The sequence below is a fragment of the Pristiophorus japonicus genome, chromosome 4 (assembly GCF_044704955.1).
Source record: "Pristiophorus japonicus isolate sPriJap1 chromosome 4, sPriJap1.hap1, whole genome shotgun sequence".
NCBI lineage: Eukaryota > Metazoa > Chordata > Chondrichthyes > Pristiophoridae > Pristiophorus > Pristiophorus japonicus.
In genome coordinates, this window is record NC_091980.1 from 164,710,360 (window position 1) to 164,728,533 (window position 18,174).

Genomic DNA, 18,174 nt, shown 5'->3' on the forward strand with positions numbered 1-18,174 from the left:
TCTGCTGTAAGTTCCTTGGGTCGGAGAGGGGCAAAATCGGTCTGCATTCCTGGCCCAGGTCAATGTGCAGTGAGCCCAGCAGAAAGTGCATGTGTGTGCGGGTGAGAACAGTCCTGGACTCTGCTGTGTCACCTGCTGTGCTTGAATAGCCTGGCGACATTCGCCGTGTCAGCTCGCACGTGAGAAGCTGCTTGGGTCAGGTACCAGACAACTGTCAGTAACTCCCATCAAGAGAAGAAAAATTGTGTGCGCAGCCTTTCATTTCTAAAAATAAAAATTCAATAAAAGTAAAACATTTTCAGTTTGTGCTATCCCAATTGAACCACGTTATGTGGTAGACATACACAGAGAGTAGTGTAAATCTGGAACTCTTTCCCCAACCAAGCCCCCTCTCGCCCCTAAACAAAATGCTGTTGAGACTGGGGGTCCATTTAAAATTTCAAAATTGAGATTAATAGATTTTTGTTAGGCGAGTGTTATTCAGGGTTACAGAATCAAGTAAGGTAGATATAGATCAGATGCATGATCTAATTGAATGGTGGAACAGGCTCGAGGGGCTGGCTGGCCTCCTCCTGTTCCTATGTTGCTATCTTGGCCATGCAATCGGACCCAATTGGAAGGAGAGAAAAAAATTGGAGGATGAAGCTTCCCCGTCTACTCTCCTGCATCTCCTCTTGGTAATTCCCAGAGGTTTGGAAATTGATTCCCTGCCCATCTTCCAGCTTGGTGCAGGACATAGAGGAGCAGCGGGTGTGTATCAAAATGCTTCTGCTAGTTCTAAAAGCTTTTCAAACCTCGCTGCAGATGAGCCTCGAGCAGCATATCACTCTTGGAAGCCGACAATTCCTGTGAGATACAATGGTTCCCACTTGGCCCTTTTTATTGGGGACATGTTGAGAATTGGAGTTACAATGATTGCTTTCATATATTTATGATACTATAGTAGGTATAGTTACAATTTCCCACCCTGCTTATTCATTAATAAACCACTTTTGTTGCCTTTGGTGAGCGGGTGGCTGGGGTACCTTTAGCCTACCTTTAGGCAAGTTGTCACTATTGTGTCCAATATACAGAGACTTGTAATTCACTACCATCGAGTCTAGCAGTTAATATAACTTTGCCAATGCAAAGTCTTAGGACTTGTGATTATCCATAACTTTGAGGATATCCTCCAGTATCGAAGGTCCCAAATCCAGCTTAAATGAAAACATGGATTCTGATGGGCCCAACAGAGACTCGTGCACATTCGTCTCTGTTGGGCACTGCTGATCTTCGAAGTCTTCATGTTGCTGGTCCTCGTCGACTGTTTGACTGTCGAAGGGCAATGCATCTTCCGAATCCACAGTTGGCAGTTGACTATTTGTAGCTTTGGAAGTGGCCAGCATGGGGTTGACTGACGCAGCGGTTGGGTCATCGGACTCTTCTAGGTGTAGTCGAGGGGGCTTAGGGGGCGCACTGCCCTCTGGGTCTTGCGACCTACTCAAGGTTGACAGAAGGTCATGCTGGCCCTGCAGGAAAGACATGTCTCCGAAGGTGTCTCTCTCTCCGCTCCTGCCAATGTGTGATCGGTGGCAGAAATCCCCGAGTGGGGGGCTGATCATGTCTGCCGACAGCACGTCCCGCAGCTTCAGCTTCTTGCCCTTTTTCGGAGACCCGGTTTTGAGGTAGATGGGCATTTTGACGGACATTTTCCGATCGCCTGGCAGCCTTCTGCGGGCTAGGAAGGTTTAATTGCTGTAAAGAGCGCTTTGAAAAGACAGTGGGTAGCCTGGCGGAGTGGACAAGTTTGCTCTTGGTGGCTCGATCCTGTGGAAATGGAAAGAAATTCTTAAATATCTGATTCATTATGACAAGGCATGCTGATTAATGGGTAATGCCATTACCAAATTGAAAGAAAGACTTGCATTTATATAACGCTTTTCACAACCACCAGACATCTCCAAAGCACTTTACAGCCAATGAAGTACTTTTGGAATGTAGTCACTGTTGTAATGTGGGAAACACGGCAGTCAACTTGCGCACAGCAAGCTCCCACACACAGCAATGTGATAATGACCAGATATTGTTCTGTTGATTGAGGGATAGATATTGGCCTGGACACCGGGGATAACTCCCCTGCTCTTCTTCAAAATAGTACCATGGGATCTTTTAGGTCCACCTGAGAAACCGAGGTCCCGTCTGCTCTAACGTCTCATCCAAGCATCGGCACCTCTGACAGTGCAGCATTCCCTCAGCACTGCACTGGAGTGTCAGCCTAGATTTATATGCTCAAGTTCCTGGAGTGGAACTTGAACCCACAACCTTCTGAGATTTCTGCCCTCCTCTCCTGAAGGTGCTGATTCCTTGCTGGGCCATACGCGGTTCCCTAGCACATGGCCCACCTTCTAGCCCACGTAGCTACTCTTCACGTGTAGGCCTAGGCAGGCATGGTCAGTAGGCTCTTTAACTATGGAAGAGTTCACAGCCAAGCCCAACGTTGACTGCACACATGTACTTGCTAGCAAGAGTCAAGGATACAATCTGGATCGGGAACCTTGTGCCTGACTTTATTTCCCCACCCTTGGCAGTTGTAGCATTCTTGCAATCAACCTGGCTGAGATCTGCAAACTAAGCACAGATCAAGCCTCCGACCCGGGACTTTCTCAGTCTGTATGTTTCAGTCGCATATTAGGCAGTACACTTGCCAGTTAAGCTTACAGGAAAGCAATTGGGATTGCAGCATGCAGGCACAAATGCAAAAACACCATTCTCCTTTTCCTCCTTCCCCACCCCCACACTCGACTTAATGATTGCCCAAGAGCTGCTTCTGTGCACATGGGATACGAAATATCCCTTTGGCTCTGGTACTGAGTGCGACTCCTGCAGACGCGCTGCAGATGCCCGTCCCTAGTCCGCAGCGATTCGAATGTCACGTACCACCGATCTTTAAAGGTGGGATGAGGCAGTTGCACAAGAGGTGTGTAAGCAGCTGTCTATACTAATGTTCTTTGTTGTGGGATTAAATTAAGTGAGATCAAAGGCTCTTTTGGGACATCAAAACTGTTGTTCATTCTTCCATGAAACCAGTATTATAATCAAGGGCAGGGAGATGAAGTCTGATTGAGCTACATTGAGAATGGCAAAACCCCAGGAGTGAGGTACAGGCAGCAATTTTATCAAAGGGATCAAATGGTTTGTCTATATCATAGAACGATACAGTACAGAAGGAAGCCATTTGGCCCATTGTGTCTGTGCCAGCTCTTGGTAGAGCTATCCAGTTAGTCCTGCTCCCCCACGCTTTCCCCACAGTCCTGTAAATCTCTCCCTTCAAGTATTTATCCAATTCCTTTTTGAAAGTTATTGAATCTGCTTCCAGTACCCGTTCAGGCGGTGCATTCCAGTGCATATTTAACTTGCTGTGTAAAAGTATGTTTCATCGTGTCGGCTTCCTGAAGTGCGGTACCCAGAAATGAACACCTGTGAATTATAGACACCCATAAGTGAATTACCGGTACGAATCTAATCGGGATGCAGATACCTAGGAGTGAGTTATTGGCTGGAATTTGCACTCAGCAGCGAAGCGAAGGTGTTCTCCTCCATTGGCCCTGAAGTACGCTTCGCACAAGGATCTCACGATCCCTATGTCACGAACTTTGGGTTTACTGACCTTCGATTCAAATCAACGGAAGTTAATGGGGATTCCCTTGTGCGAACTGCTGTGACGTCAACACGCTGGTTAAGCAGCCAATCAAAAGGCAGAATTCATTCAGACATCGAACAAGGATGAGAACTTTGTTAAAATTCGAACTTAAAAAAAAAATGTTAGCGAGAGAAAAACAACGTTTGGGGCTCTCGCATGGGGAAAAGGCAAACCTGAAATAAAGATTGACAATTTAAAATCATTTTTTGGAAAATGTTCTTAAAAATTTAAATTTTTATTAAAATGGACAAATTTCACACTGCACAAAATGAAAATGAGCTTTTCAGGCCCTTAACGGTTGTTTAGCAGTAATAACTCTATCAAACCCCCAGTTACACCTAATTCCTTTGGCTCTAACTTTTAGTGGGGAATTTAACAGTTGTAATTACTGAAGAAGGGCCAAAGTTCTCATCAGTTTCAATTATTTACAAGATTTCACCTAAGAAATTAAAACTGGATGCATTGGGGGTCTGGGAGCCAATGTCAGCGAGTACAGGGGTGATTTAGGGACTTAGTGTGGGTTAGGATACAGCAGCATAGTTTTGGATGAGCTGAAATTTATGGAGGATGTGAGACTGGCCAGGGGGGATGCGGAGGGCGGGGGGGCGGGCGGGTGGGCGGACACGCACGGCACAGCTTGTTTCAGAGCTATCAGTAACAGACCGCAACGTCAGGATTTCCGAATGCTCCAAATCCCGAGGGTGCGATCAGTTTCAAAGGCAGAATGAGGGTGACTGCTGCCAGTTCACCGTCATCCCGACCACAAATTCTGGGTCATTATCACTTATCTCATTGTTAAACATTGGGAAGACCAAAGCCATTCTCTTGGGGCTCCCACCCCCCCTCAATACAAAACACCGTTCCCTTGCCACCAATTCCATTCTCCTCCCTAGCTACTGCCTCAGCCTGAACTCAACTGTTAATATTTGACACTAAACTGAGCTTCCATTACAAAGACCACCTACTTCCATCTCCATAATATCACCTGTCTCTGCCCTGCATCAGCCCATGTCCTATTGAAACCTTCGTCCATACTTGTGTCCCCTCCAAACTCGACTATTCCAATGCTCTCCTGACCAGTCTCCCATCTTCCACCTCCATACACTGCTATATCCTAATCCACACCAAGTCCCTAAATCGCCCCTCTATTCGCTAACCTGCATTGGCTCCCAGATCCCCAATGCATCCAGTTTTAATTTCTCATCGGCGTTTTCAAATTCCTCCATGGCCTCTCCCCTCCCTCTCTCTGTAACCACCTCCAACCCTCAACCTTCCAAGATCTCTGCGTTGCTCCAACTCTGGCCACTTACAAATCCCCCACTCCCTTTGGCTCGACACGCGCAGCTGTGCCTTCAGCCATCTAGGCTCTACAGGCTGGAATTCCCCCTCTAAACCTCTCCGCCTCCCTCCTTCAAACCTACGTCATTGATCAAGATTTGAGTCTCGCCTCCTAATATCTCCCTTTTCTGGCTGTCGATTTTCTGTCTGATTACATTTCTGAGAAGGGTCTTCCTACGTTAAAGGAGCTATAAAATGCTAGTAGTTGTTATTTCTGATTGTGGGATCTTGCTGTGCATATTATCTCCTGCATTTCAACAATGCTGCATTGGTTGTGAAGCGCTTTGGTGCATCATGATGATATCAGAGGTGCTATATAAATGCAGTTTCTTTCTTCCACTTTGGGATCTAATAGAGAGATTCAGATGGTTTGTATCCAGAGTGAAATACAAGTCAGTTTAATTAATTGCTTTCTGATTACTGATATTGGTCCCTATTTTCCACTTGCTGGACTTTTGGCGCCCGCACATGTTAACTTACGATTGTTTTGTGTACATTTACGCCAGAAAAAAAATGTGGTACTTTCAGCCCCGCCGCCCTAGGCTGGACCTGCTGCTGCAATCCTGGGCCAAATGGCCCTCCCACTCCTGAACTTCAACTCGTGGGGGGGAACAGTCCTTTTGGCCCAGAAATCTTCTTCCCTTGCTCCAAAAAGAGTTCCATGTGGAAAAAATATATTCTCGCCTTGCTCCTGTCCTCTTGGCGCAGCGCTCTCCGAAGTCATTCTGGGGAGGCAGGGGGGCGCGCGCGCGCGGAGCTTCAAGTCTGTTCTTAAACACTCTTTGGGCATGCGCGAAAAGCTGAAGTTGCCAGGGCAACCAGAGATGCTAAAGCCCACTCCCCCGAAAGGACTGCTACCCCACCGCAGCCGAAAGGGCCACAAAGGACCTCTTCCCCCTGGCTGCCCTCCCCCCCCCCGGACTGGACCCACTGCCACCGCTCTTCTCCCCTCTCTCTTTCCCCCCCCATGTTGGACCCTCTGCAATCCCGGGCCGAATGGCCCTCCCACTCCTGAACTTCAACTCACGGGGGAGGCCAGTCCTTTCGGCCCAGAAATCTTCCCTTGCTCCAAAAAGAGTTCCCTGTGGGGAAAATATATGTTCTTGCCTTGCTCCTGTCCTCTTGTGTGCCACGCCGATTCCTTAATTTAACGTATGTTTTTTTTGCGGGGCTTTTGGGCCGCGCTGAAAAAAATCGTGGACGGACAAAATCGATTTGTCCACAAATCCACCAAAAATGACGCTCGATCCTGTTTTGACTTGGGTCGGCGCCAAATATGTTTAAACTGGCGCACATGGTCGTTGCGGGCGTCCAAACATTGCCGAAAGTTGGAAAGTGAATATTTCATGCCAAAAAACATTTAGACAACAAAAAACGGCGCACAATCGTGGCGAAAATAGAGGCCATTAAATTTAAGGTTTCGCAATGACTTCCTGGTGTCTGTTCTTTATAACATGTAATGAATGCTTTCATTGTGTTTGGGTTGTGTGTGTTTGTAGCCACAGTAGCTGACATCTGATGGTGAGCACATTGCACATTATCAGTGTCTGATGGTTATTGAAGATCACTGGCGATAACATTGCAGCGTCTTCAATAGAGAATGAAACTGTAGCTGGTAACCAGAAAATTAACCACTATCTATATTAATCTTGCTTTATTCCAAGAAGCAGAGATAAAATTAACTGTAAATGCTGAGAATCTGAACTGAAAGCCAGAAAATGAACAGCATCTGAATGAGAGAAATGTTGTGGGGGTGTGGGGCCTTGTAATGGAGGATCTCCTCCGAATTGTTAACCCACCACCCTCATTCAGAACTGCCTGAGCTGTGGGGTACTTCAGCATTTTCAGTTTCTATTGCAGTGTCACATAGACAATAGGCGATTATTTATTTCGAACAAGTGACCATGTTGGACGTTGCTGATATTACTGAGGCTGCTGCAGACAGTGTGTGCTCCAGCGACCACGGTGCTGTGTATCACTATCACTCAGCATATTTAACCTGCCTCGCCAGGTGGTAGTCGTCAGGCAGCTAGTACTCTCGAGGCATAATGTGGCTCGTGTCAGCTCAGTGTGATGTCACTTTGGATGAACAGTCCCTCGGGTAATACTACAGAGCGACAGAGGAGCAGGAAATGGCATTGAGACGTCTGGGTGAAGTGTCTGACTCATCCTCCGTAGCCTGTTCTTACTGGCAGCGCACCACCTTCAGACATAGCTGGCATCTTTTACACATTCATCCACACGTAGGAGTCAACCAGTGGAGCTTATGATTTCAATCTCGTCGATGACTGCATAAAATTACATCGAATGTACAGCACAGAAACAGGCCGTTCGGCCCAACTCCATACTGGCCTTTGTGCTCCATACGAACCTCCTCCCATCCCTCTTTATCTAACCCTCTCGGCATATCCCTCTGTTCCTTTCAGAAGGTTGTGGGTTCAAGTCCCAATCCAGGGATTTGAGCACGAAAAATCTAGCTGACACTCCAGTGCAGTACTGAGGGAGCGCTGCACTGTCGAAGGTTCAGACTTTCAGTTGAGACATTAAACCGAGGTCCCATCTGCCCTCTCGGGTAGACGTAAAAGATCCCATGGCACTGTTTCAAAGAAGAGCAGGGGAGTTATCCCCGGTTTCCTGGCCAATATTTATCCCTCAATCAACATAACAAAAACAGATTATCTGGTCATGATCATATTACTGTTTGTGGGACCTTGCTGTGCACAAATTGGCTGCTGTGACTACACTCCACTCCAAAAAGTACTTTATTGGCTGTAAAGCACTTTGAGACGTTTGGTAGTTGTGAAAGGTGCTATATAAATGCAAGTCTCCCATTCCTTCTTTCCTTTTCCCCCTCATTTTTATCTAGCTTCCTCTTCAATGCATCGACCAGATAAACATACAAGACCACTCGGACCAGCGGAGGTACAGCATGCACTGACCCAGCGTAGAATGGTGCACTGAATGACATTCAGACCCTGATGGCGTCGCTGTTTGGCAGCGGTTCCCTGATGTTTCCGTCACCAGGTCTGTGTCAGTGGGAATGGCTAGATCTGATCAGACCAGGGCAATTAATTTTGAACATCGGTTTTTAACCTCTCACCATTTTGTTTATTGTCTGGCTCAGTCCCCGGTATCTTGTTGCTATCCAGCCCTCCCGAGCAGGGGCCTGTGACACACCAAATGACTTGCAGAACAAAAGGGAATATAAATGGGCTGAGCAAATGAAACCTTACTTGACGTGCCTCAGACTGTAGCCTTGGCCCTTCTTCAATAAAACTCTGAAAACATCAATACTGTAACAATGCTATGTGGTTCAGATAAAGAAAGTAAATACTATTTCCCCCCCCCCCACCCACCCACCCACACACACACACACACACACACACACACACACACACACACACACCGCAGCACTGCAGTACTGCAGTACGTCAGTCACACTAAAGGACAACGATTTAAAAATAAAATAGAAACCTTCAAATTCCACAGGGCAAGCTGTGCCAGCATTTTCTTAAGACTGTAAAATATTTCCAGCAATTCAAAGAAAGAAAATAGCCACACTAACCACAGTGCAAAAGTCAGTAAATCCAGAGCCGCTCACTTCAGGGACCCAACTAGCTGATGGTGGTACTTCAGTGCTTACAAAGGAGCAGATGCTGAGGCCGTGTCTGCACTGAAGCTGGTGCTGACTCCTCGAATTGGAGCTGTGCAATGCTGGTGCTGCGGAGCGCGCTTTACTTGCGACTCAGCTGTTTGGTGGGAATCATCATCTATCCTGAACAATCATGAGGTCAGAGGAGAGCTTGCCTCATGAAATCCAAACTGCCCCTCTGCTCCACTCTTCAGAACACATGTGATGTGAGAGGCGAGGGAGGATGTTTCCTCTGGCTGGATTGTCCAGAACCAGGGGTCACAGTCTCAGAATAAGGGGTCGGCCATTTAGGACTGAGATGAGGAGAAATTTCTTCACTCAGAAGGTGGTGAATCTTTGGAATTCTCTACCCCAGAGGCCTGTGGAGGCTCAGTCTTTGAGTAGATACAAGACAGAAATCGATAGATTTTTGAATATTAAGGGATCATAGGATATGGGGATAGTGCAGGAAAGTAGAGTTGAGGTAGAAGATCAGCCATAATCTTATTGAATGGCAGAGCAGGATCAAGGGGCCGAATGGCCTACTCCTGCTCCTAATTCTTATGTTCTTATGAGAGGTACGAGTCAGTGAACATTCCACTCTACGTGGCTCTGTACCTTGGGTCTACTGAGCAAGGACAGCTTTATCTCTTTTTTTTATACTTCAGCCTTTCCTCCCTGCCAAAAGGCCAAGTATGCTCACTGCTAAGCATCTGCCCACACCACTTTGGGCCAACCCTTGCTTCATTATCGCCCTTTCTTTCTGTGCAGACTCCTGACCTCAGCACCACCCAACGTCGACCCATTTCAGATCAAGATTCAATGGTGTGGGGGATTGCAGTCACATGGTCCCACCCTCCACTCTGCCCACATAACAGTGGGGTCTTCTAAGTGCTGCAATGCTTATTTCTCTCATCTTTTAGTGACTTTCCTTTGCATCCTGACCGGTCTTGCCATCTGATACGGTATTTATCTGGTCCTGTACTGTGCAGTGGGTACTGATGTAGGGAAAATGTGCTGAAGCAGTTCCCATTTACCTCAGGGAGATTAAAGCAGAATGAAACATCAGATCCTCTTCCCCCCCCCCCCCCCCATCATCACCCTCATGTATAAATACACAGGGACTGGTGCTGCATTGACAAGTACACAATAATGGAGCTGAACTGAAAAGGCAGGTACAGCACAGGTTGGTTAGAGACTTGGTGTTTCCACCCCATTTGTGCTCCGAGACTCCCATAATCTGGGCACTAGTCAATTATGTGGCTTAAAAGAATTGTACGTAATTTTGGGCCGAAGTGACTTATGTGCCTAACTACAATACGCCCAAGTGTTCTCAATCTCTTACATCCGCCCATCAAACCCACCGCCCACAAAACTGGCCACGCCCCGACTCTCTCATGCTTGTCTGACAGGTGGGGTTGGCGCATCTCAACATTGCAACCGGATTTACAAGCACAGCCGGATAGTGTAGAGGGAGATTCACTCTGTATCTAACCCATGCTGTACCTGCCCTGGGAGTATTTGATGGGACAGTGTAGAGGGAGCTTTACTCTGTATCTAACCCATGCTGTATCTGCCCTGGGAGTGTTTGATGGGACAGCGCAGAGGGAGCTTTACTCGGTATCTAACCCGTGCTGTACCTGCCCTGGGAGTGTTTGATGGGACAGCGCAGAGGGAGATTTACTCTGTATCTAACCCGCGCTGTACCTGCCCTGAGAGTGTTTGATGGGACAGCGCAGAGGGAGATTTACTCTGTATCTAACCCGTGCTGTACCTGTCCTGGGAGTGTTTGATGGGACAACGCAGAGGGAGATTTACTCTGTATCTAACCCGTGCTGTACCTGTCCTGGGAGTGTTTGATGGGACAACGCAGAGGGAGATTTACTTTGTATCTAACCCGTGCTGTACCTGTCCTGGGAGTGTTTGATGGGACAGCGCAGAGGGAGATTTACTTTGTATCTAACCCGTGCTGTACCTGTCCTGGGAGTGTTTGATGGGACAACGCAGAGGGAGATTTACTTTGTATCTAACCCGTGCTGTACCTGTCCTGGGAGTGTTTGATGGGACAGCGCAGAGGGAGATTTACTTTGTATCTAACCCGTGCTGTACCTGTCCTGGGAGTGTTTGATGGGACAACGCAGAGGGAGATTTACTTTGGCCTGGAGTTTCTTCAGTGAGCAAAATTCGGACTTTAGACCCAAACGTGCATCCAATGTTGCACCCACTTTGCTGATGACAAATTACTCAAAGTATCCTACCGACCTCATCAGAATACACCCGAACTTAAAGTGGCCAGAAATCAGTGTAAACAATCGGGGCCTATCGGTGCGAAACCTGCACCGTATAATTCTTTGTATAAAAATCTAAGTTTCAGCTCATTTAACCATCATGCATCCCATCGGGCACAGCATGTTTGAGAAGTTGCAATCAGGGAAGCTTTCTCTACATTGTCCCATCAAGCAGTCCCAGATCAGATGTTAAATATGAAGTAAAGTTCCTTCTATGCTGTCCTATCAAGCACAGGTTAATTATAGAGTAAAACACTCTCCCATCAAGCAGTCCCTAGATCAGATACAGAACAACTAGATGCAGAGTAAAGCTCTACTCTATCCCAACAACATGTCTCAACCACAACCTCAAAAGGGTGTATGCTACTTTTTTTTCATTTCCACACCAATCATCCAATTAGTGCTGATTGAATTGCCTTCAGCTACCACACAACCACCTGGCGAAACTTTGCTCACATGGTATCCTCACATGGACTAGACAGATGAGACATTCACCCCATCAGTCTCGGATGGAATGACCCAGGATCAATAGGTGAAAGGCCAGAGACTAACTCACTGCACCACCCAATTCCCCACATAACACACATTCTGTACTCGCAATACACACTGACATGCACTGACTGGTTTTATGTAATGTGCTGACTACTTTAATGTACCAGGCACTGACTACGTATTTATGTAACATACATGTGTAACATGCGTTGACCGTAGTTCTGTCACATGCGCTGACTGTGCCACAAACTCCGTATCCTCGTCACCAGTTCCATTCCCCTCCCTGTCCACTGTCGCAGGTTATTCACAACCATGGCATCCTATGAGTTTCCAACCCCATTTCCCCTCCATCATAAAGATCACGTCCTTCCAACACCGTAATATCACCCGCCTCCGCACCTTCTCCGCTCATCAACTGCTGACATGTTCATCCATGCTTTTGTCGCATCCGGAATCAACTATTCCAAGGGCTACCATCCTCTCTTTCTTCCCCCCTCTGCCTAAACTTGAACTCACCCAAAACTCTGCTGGCCCTATCCTATGCCATTCGCCTATCATCCCTGTGCTCGTTGACCTATGTTGGCTCCTGGTCATCCAACGCCTCAATATAATATGTGCAAAACAGCCCAGTCATTGCATATTATATAACAACCCTGTCAAGACTGAGAGAGATATGGAGCAAGAGATAGTGTCTTTCCTTAGCTGTCACCAGCTCCTTTATCCAATGCAGCCTTGCCATGTCACTCATCATCTCCCACCCAAAATGAAAAAATTAAAATACTGAAGAGAAGAGGAAGAAACAAAATAGGAGAGACAGCAAAACAGCATATATAAACATCATTACCAGGATATATATGAAAATCTTAATTCCTGTCCACTTTTTCTATTTTAAATTCCTATGACCACCTTTATATTGGAAACTGGCTATGTAAACTTGTCATTATAATTAAACCCTCAACAAATTGGAGACACCACAGCACCATCACTGGCTAGAAGATATCATTACAGGATTTTTTCTTGTTCTTCAGATGTGAGCAATGCTGGCAGATAGTGACCCAGCAACAGTGACTGAATCATAGATTATGTTATATGTCCATAGTCAGCATGGTGTGTGCCTCGGAGGTGATATTGTTCCCATGATTGTGCTGCTCTTGTCCTTTTATGTGGCAGAGGTCGCAGAGAGGGTGTTGCTGTCAAAGTAATATTTGTGAGTTGCTGCACAGCATTCTGTAGATTGTACGTACTGTTGCCGCGGAGGGGATGGATAGCGAGTCCAGGGGAAGGGTCACCAATCAAGTCAACAGCTCTGTCTTAGATGGTGTTGAGTTTCTTGAGTGTATCCATCCTGTGAGTACTGAGTATTCCATCACTCTCCTGACATTTCTATAGCCATTTGCCATTATAGATATGGACATAGGAATTTATAAATACGAAAATAAGGACAGAATGTACGACTTGAAATGGGGACTGAATTATACCCTTGGTCCAATTATCCTCCCTTCTAACTCCACTTGACCTGAAAAACCACACTTGGACTTGACTTCTCACGTGAAAATTCCATGGTTGATTAACTAGTACTTGATAAACCAGTCAGGGTCTACAGCGAATGTATCTGGACAGCATCATGTCTGGAAGGATGTCACCGTGGCCTTGCACTGACCACACTTGATCAGCTCCGCTGGGCAGGCCACAATGTCCACATGCCAGACACGAGACTCCCAAAGCAAGCGCTCTACTCAGAACTCCTTCACGGTAAACGAGCCAAAGGTGGGCACAGGAAACGTTACAAGGACACCCTCAAAGCCTCCCTGATAAAGTGCAACATCCCCACTGACACCTGGGAGTCCCTGGCCAAAGACCGCCCTAAGTGGAGGAAGTGCATCCGGGAGGACGCTGAGCACCTCGAGTCTCATCGCCGAGAGCATGCAGAAATCAAGCACAGGCAGCGGAAAGAGCATGCAGAAAACCAGTCCCACCCACCCCTTCAACGACTATCTGTCCCAGCTGTGATGGGGACTGTGGTTCTCATATTGGACTGTTCAGCCACCTAAGGACTCATTTTAAGAGTGGAAGCAAGTCTTCCGGGACTGTCTATGATGATGATGGGCATTTCTAATGGACATTAACTACCGCGCAAAGCTCTGCATTTCAGCACAGGTTGGCACTATATTTGGCTCAGAGGGGCTGTTATCTCCTGGAGGTCCTAAGGATCTATCCTTGAATCGTGTCTCCCGCACCCCCCCCCCCAACCCATCTCATCTACGTGCTGTCCCTCGGCAACATCCGAAGACATTACATCCGGTTCCCCATGTACGCTGATGACACCCAACTATACCTCTCCGCCACCTCTCTCAACCCCTCCACTGCCTGTGATTTGTCATGCTGCTTGGCCGACATCCAGTCCTGTAATTTCCTCCAATCAAATATCTCTGCCCCTGCCTCAGCCCATCTGCACCTGGAACTCTCATCAGTGCCTTTGTTACTTCAACTATTCCAATGCTCTCCTGACTACATTGACTCCCAGTCCGATAACGCATGGATTTTAAAATTCTCATCCTTGTGTTCAATTCCCTCCATGGCCTCGTCCCTCCCTACCTCTGTAATCACCTCCAGCCCTACAACCCTCTGAGATCTCTCCAATCCATCAACTCTGGCCTCTTGCTCATCCCCACTCCCTTCACCCCACCATTGCCATCCATGCCTTCAGCCGTGTAGGCCCCAAGAAATGGAATTTGCTCCCTAAACCTCTCCACTTCTCACTCCTTCTTTAAGACCCTCCTTAAAACCTGCCTCTTTAACCAAGCTTTTGGTCATCCATTCTAGTATCAACTTCTTTGGCTCGGAGTCAATTTCTGTCTGTTTACACTCCTACAAAGCGCCTTGGGACATTTTCCTACATTAAATGGGCAATATAAATGCAAGTTGCTGTTGTTGTTGTGATGGCGTCAACCAGCATCCGCACAATTTACCTTCCATCACTTATCTTGCAGATGTTAGTTGCTGTATCGTACAGTAGATCATCAAATGGCCCTATGTCATCGGTTATCTAGTTTGAAAGTAGAAAATACCATTGAGGGTTGGGGTTATTGGAAGTAAAAATCACACACAAGCCAATACACTTGTTGTGTGATGCTCCTAATTCATCATCTCAAATTGCTCCCAGCTTGACTGCCACCAGAATTTAGCCCTAATACTATGCAGAATGCACTCCACTCTGGGCAAGTTTGGTTGGACAGAATTGTGCTGCCCTCTGTTATTCATGGTTCACATTTTGTGACATTTTCACCCACCCACCATTTATTGAAATCCTAGTCACGTCGCTGGGCTGTTAACTGTTTCTTGCCACTGTCCAGGTATGTGGAGTCGGACATTTCAGGTGTAAGTGAAGCAACTCGGATGCATTGGCGACAGAAAAGAGACTTGGGCTAGCTCTGGGAGTTGGAGAAACAGGTCCATCATGTCTGGAAGGATGTCATCGTGACTTTGTGTTATATTAATGGTTAAACCCAGAACTGTGCCAGCAAAATGCTACCAAATCAAATGGAAACACATTGGAATCTGTAAAATCACTAACCTGTTTTCAGCGATGACTGCTGTGTTTGGTGTGTTGTGTCAAGGTGAAAGGTACACCTATTTTTGGCTCAGTGCTCCCAAATCGCACTGTTCTGGTGTCCTGGGCGCGCTCTCTCGCTGTAATTTCTTGGCTCTCCTTTTCTCCGACAACAGCTTCAGCTCCAGGGTTCTTGCTTATAGTTTTGTGTTGAAGGAGCGGGTAGTTGTTCTACGACATTGCAGTGAATCAGTGGCAATCACTGCTCAGTTTCTGGAGCAACAAAAAGCAGGCAAACCAGTGTGGTGAGAACCGGTTTTACACTTCAGTGTGTATCTAAATCAATAAGTTGCTCAGAGACCTGTGAATCATGTCTGACCCACCCAGAGCTGTTTGGAATAGCTCAGTCAATGATTAACTTTTCACACTGCTAAGGTCTGGACACATCCGCAGAGTGTACTTCACTGAGAAAGTATGGTGTTGTTTAGGAGCAGAGGACCTTTCTGTGAAAGTAAAGGACCCACCGATATCTGGAATGTTGTCAACCCTTTTTAACTCTTCGTGCACCAGCAAAAGCCAAATGTTACTACAGGGTTAGCTGGTTGTGGTGTCGCCCCTTATTTTGGTGACCCCAGGGTTCAATCAAGCAGCGTTGAATCACTGACCAGATTGAATCGGGTTACATACAACTCAGTATGGGAGCTATGTGAATGGGGCACATGAAAGCCTCAGAAACCAGACACCAATACTTCGCTTCTAGTTAAGCCTGATCTGCTGTGTTTCTAGCATTTTCCCTATTAAACATTTCCAGCATCCGCAGTATTTTGCTTTTGTTGTAATAAAGCATTCTGAGGGAGCTTTGTACTATGTGTAAAAGGCAATCGTAGACTCCCTGCCCACAGCGTCGATACAAGCCCCGGGCACTGCCCACAGTGTCGATACAAACCCCGGGCTCAGTGTCGATACAAGCCCCGGGCACTGCCCACAGTGTCGATACAAACCCCGGGCACTGCCCACAGTGTCGATACAAACCCCGGGCTCAGTGTCGATACAAGCCCCGGGCACTGCCCACAGTGTCGATACAAACCCCGGGCACTGCCCACAGTGTCGATACAAACTCCAGGCACTGCCCAAGGTGTCGATACAAACCCCGGGCTCAGTGCCCACAGTGTCGATACAAACCCCGGGCACTGCCCACAGTGTCGATACAAACCCCGGGCTCACTGCCCACAGTGTCGATACAAACCCCGGGCTCACTGCCCACAGTGTCGATACAAACCCCGGGCTCAGTGCCCACAGTGTCGATACAAACCCCGGGCTCAGTGCCCACAGTGTCGATACAAACCCCGGGCACTGCCCACAGTGTCGATACAAACCCCGGGCACTGCCCACAGTGTCGATACAAACCCCGGGCACTGCCCACAGTGTCGATACAAACACCGGGCTCGGTGCCCACAGTGTCGATACAAACACCGGGCTCACTGCCCACAGTGTCGATACAATTCCCGGGCACTGCCCACAGTGTCGATACAAACCCCGGGCACTGCCCACAGTGTCGATACAAACACCGGGCTCGGTGCCCACAGTGTCGATACAAACACCGGGCTCACTGCCCACAGTGTCGATACAATTCCCGGGCACTGCCCACAGTGTCGATACAAACCCCGGGCACTGCCCACAGTGTCGATACAAACCCCGGGCACTGCCCACAGTGTCGATACAAACCCCGGGCACTGCCCACAGTGTCGATACAAACCCCGGGCTCAGTGCCCACAGTGTCGATACAAACCCCGGGCACTGCCCACAGTGTCGATACAAACCCCGGGCACTGCCCACAATGTCGATACAAACCCCGGGCACTGCCCACAGTGTCGATACAAACACCGGGCTCACTGCCCACAGTGTCGATACAAACCCCGGGCACTGCCCACAGTGTCGATACAAACCCCGGGCACTGCCCACAGTGTCGATACAAACCCCGGGCACTGCCCACAGTGTCGATACAAACCCCGGGCTCAGTGCCCACAGTGTCGATACAAACCCCGGGCACTGCCCACAGTGTCGATACAAACCCCGGGCACTGCCCACAGTGTCGATACAAACCCCGGGCACTGCCCACAGTGTCGATACAAACCCCGGGCTCAATGCTCACAGTGTCGATACAAACCCCGGGCTCAGTGCCCACAGTGTCGATACAAACCCCGGGCTCAGTGCCCACAGTGTCGATACAAACCCCGGGCTCAGTGCCCACAGTGTCGATACAAACCCCGGGCACTGCCCACAGTGTCGATACAAACCCCGGGCTCAGTGCCCACAGTGTCGCTACAAACCCCGGGCACTGCCCACAGTGTCGATACAAACCCCGGGCTCAATGCTCACAGTGTCGATACAAACCCCGGGCTCAGTGCCCACAGTGTCGATACAAACCCCGGGCTCAATGCCCACAGTGTCGATACAAACCCCGGGCACACTGCCCACAGTGTCGATACAAACCCCGGGCTCAATGCTCAGTGTCGATACAAACCCCGGGCTCAGTGCCCACAGTGTCGATACAAACCCCGGGCACTGCCCACAGTGTCGATACAAACCCCGGGCACTGCCCACAGTGTCGATACAAACCCCGGGCACTGCCCACAGTGTCGATACAAACCCCGGGCTCAGTGCCCACAGTGTCGATACAAACCCCGGGCACTGCCCACAGTGTCGATACAAACCCCGGGCACTGCCCACAGTGTCGATACAAACCCCGGGCACTGCCCACAGTGTCGATACAAACCCCGGGCACTGCCCAAGGTGTCGATACAAACCCCGGGCTCAATGCTCACAGTGTCGCTACAAACCCCGGGCACTGCCCACAGTGTCGCTACAAACCCCGGGCACTGCCCACAGTGTCGATACAAACCCCGGGCACTGCCCACAGTGTCGATACAAACCCCGGGCACTGCCCACAGTGTCGATACAAACCCCGGGCACTGCCCACAGTGTCGATACAAACCCCGGGCTGGGTAACTGTCCTCTCCTCCTGGCCAAAAGAACTGATGATCAAACCTGTTGCTGGGCCGCTCCCTGTGAAATCGGCTTCATGCAAAGCTAAAGGACTACAGTACGAATGTTTGCTGAGAACCTCAGAGATCATGGGCTCAATTTTCCACAGTGATTTGCGCCATTTATTTGGCGAGCGCAGCTTTTTTTCACG

The 18,174-nt window shown here is 48.4% G+C and overlaps 2 protein-coding genes across 5 annotated transcripts in view; one reads left to right on the forward strand and one right to left on the reverse strand.

Annotated features, from left to right (window-relative positions):
• dnajc17 (DnaJ (Hsp40) homolog, subfamily C, member 17) overlaps window positions 1–18,174 on the forward strand; it is a 188,757-nt gene that overhangs the window by 138,883 nt on the left and 31,700 nt on the right. Inside the window, exon 11 of one of the 4 annotated variants that reach the window (XM_070878784.1) lies at window positions 7,884–7,985. The exons of the other annotated variants lie outside the window; for them this stretch is intronic. Coding sequence (XP_070734885.1) covers window positions 7,884–7,955 — 72 coding nt within the window. The 3' untranslated portion in view covers window positions 7,956–7,985. Of the gene's footprint in view, window positions 1–7,883; window positions 7,986–18,174 lie in introns of those variants that run through there. 4 annotated transcript variants of the gene reach the window in all.
• On the reverse strand, window positions 975–15,203 carry LOC139263151 (cdc42 effector protein 2-like). The gene is made up of 2 exons (XM_070878786.1): window positions 15,003–15,203; window positions 975–1,806 (listed from the first exon to the last, which is right to left on the reverse strand). The coding sequence occupies exon 2, from the start codon at window positions 1,686–1,688 to the stop codon at window positions 1,134–1,136; it is 555 nt and encodes a 184-aa protein (XP_070734887.1). The 5' UTR covers window positions 1,689–1,806; window positions 15,003–15,203; the 3' UTR covers window positions 975–1,133.

What these genes read in the sequence shown, in the direction of transcription:
- LOC139263151 (XM_070878786.1), bottom strand. Translation starts at nt 1,688, where the DNA reads ATGTCCGTCAAAATGCCCATCTACCTCAAAACCGGGTCTCCGAAAAAG.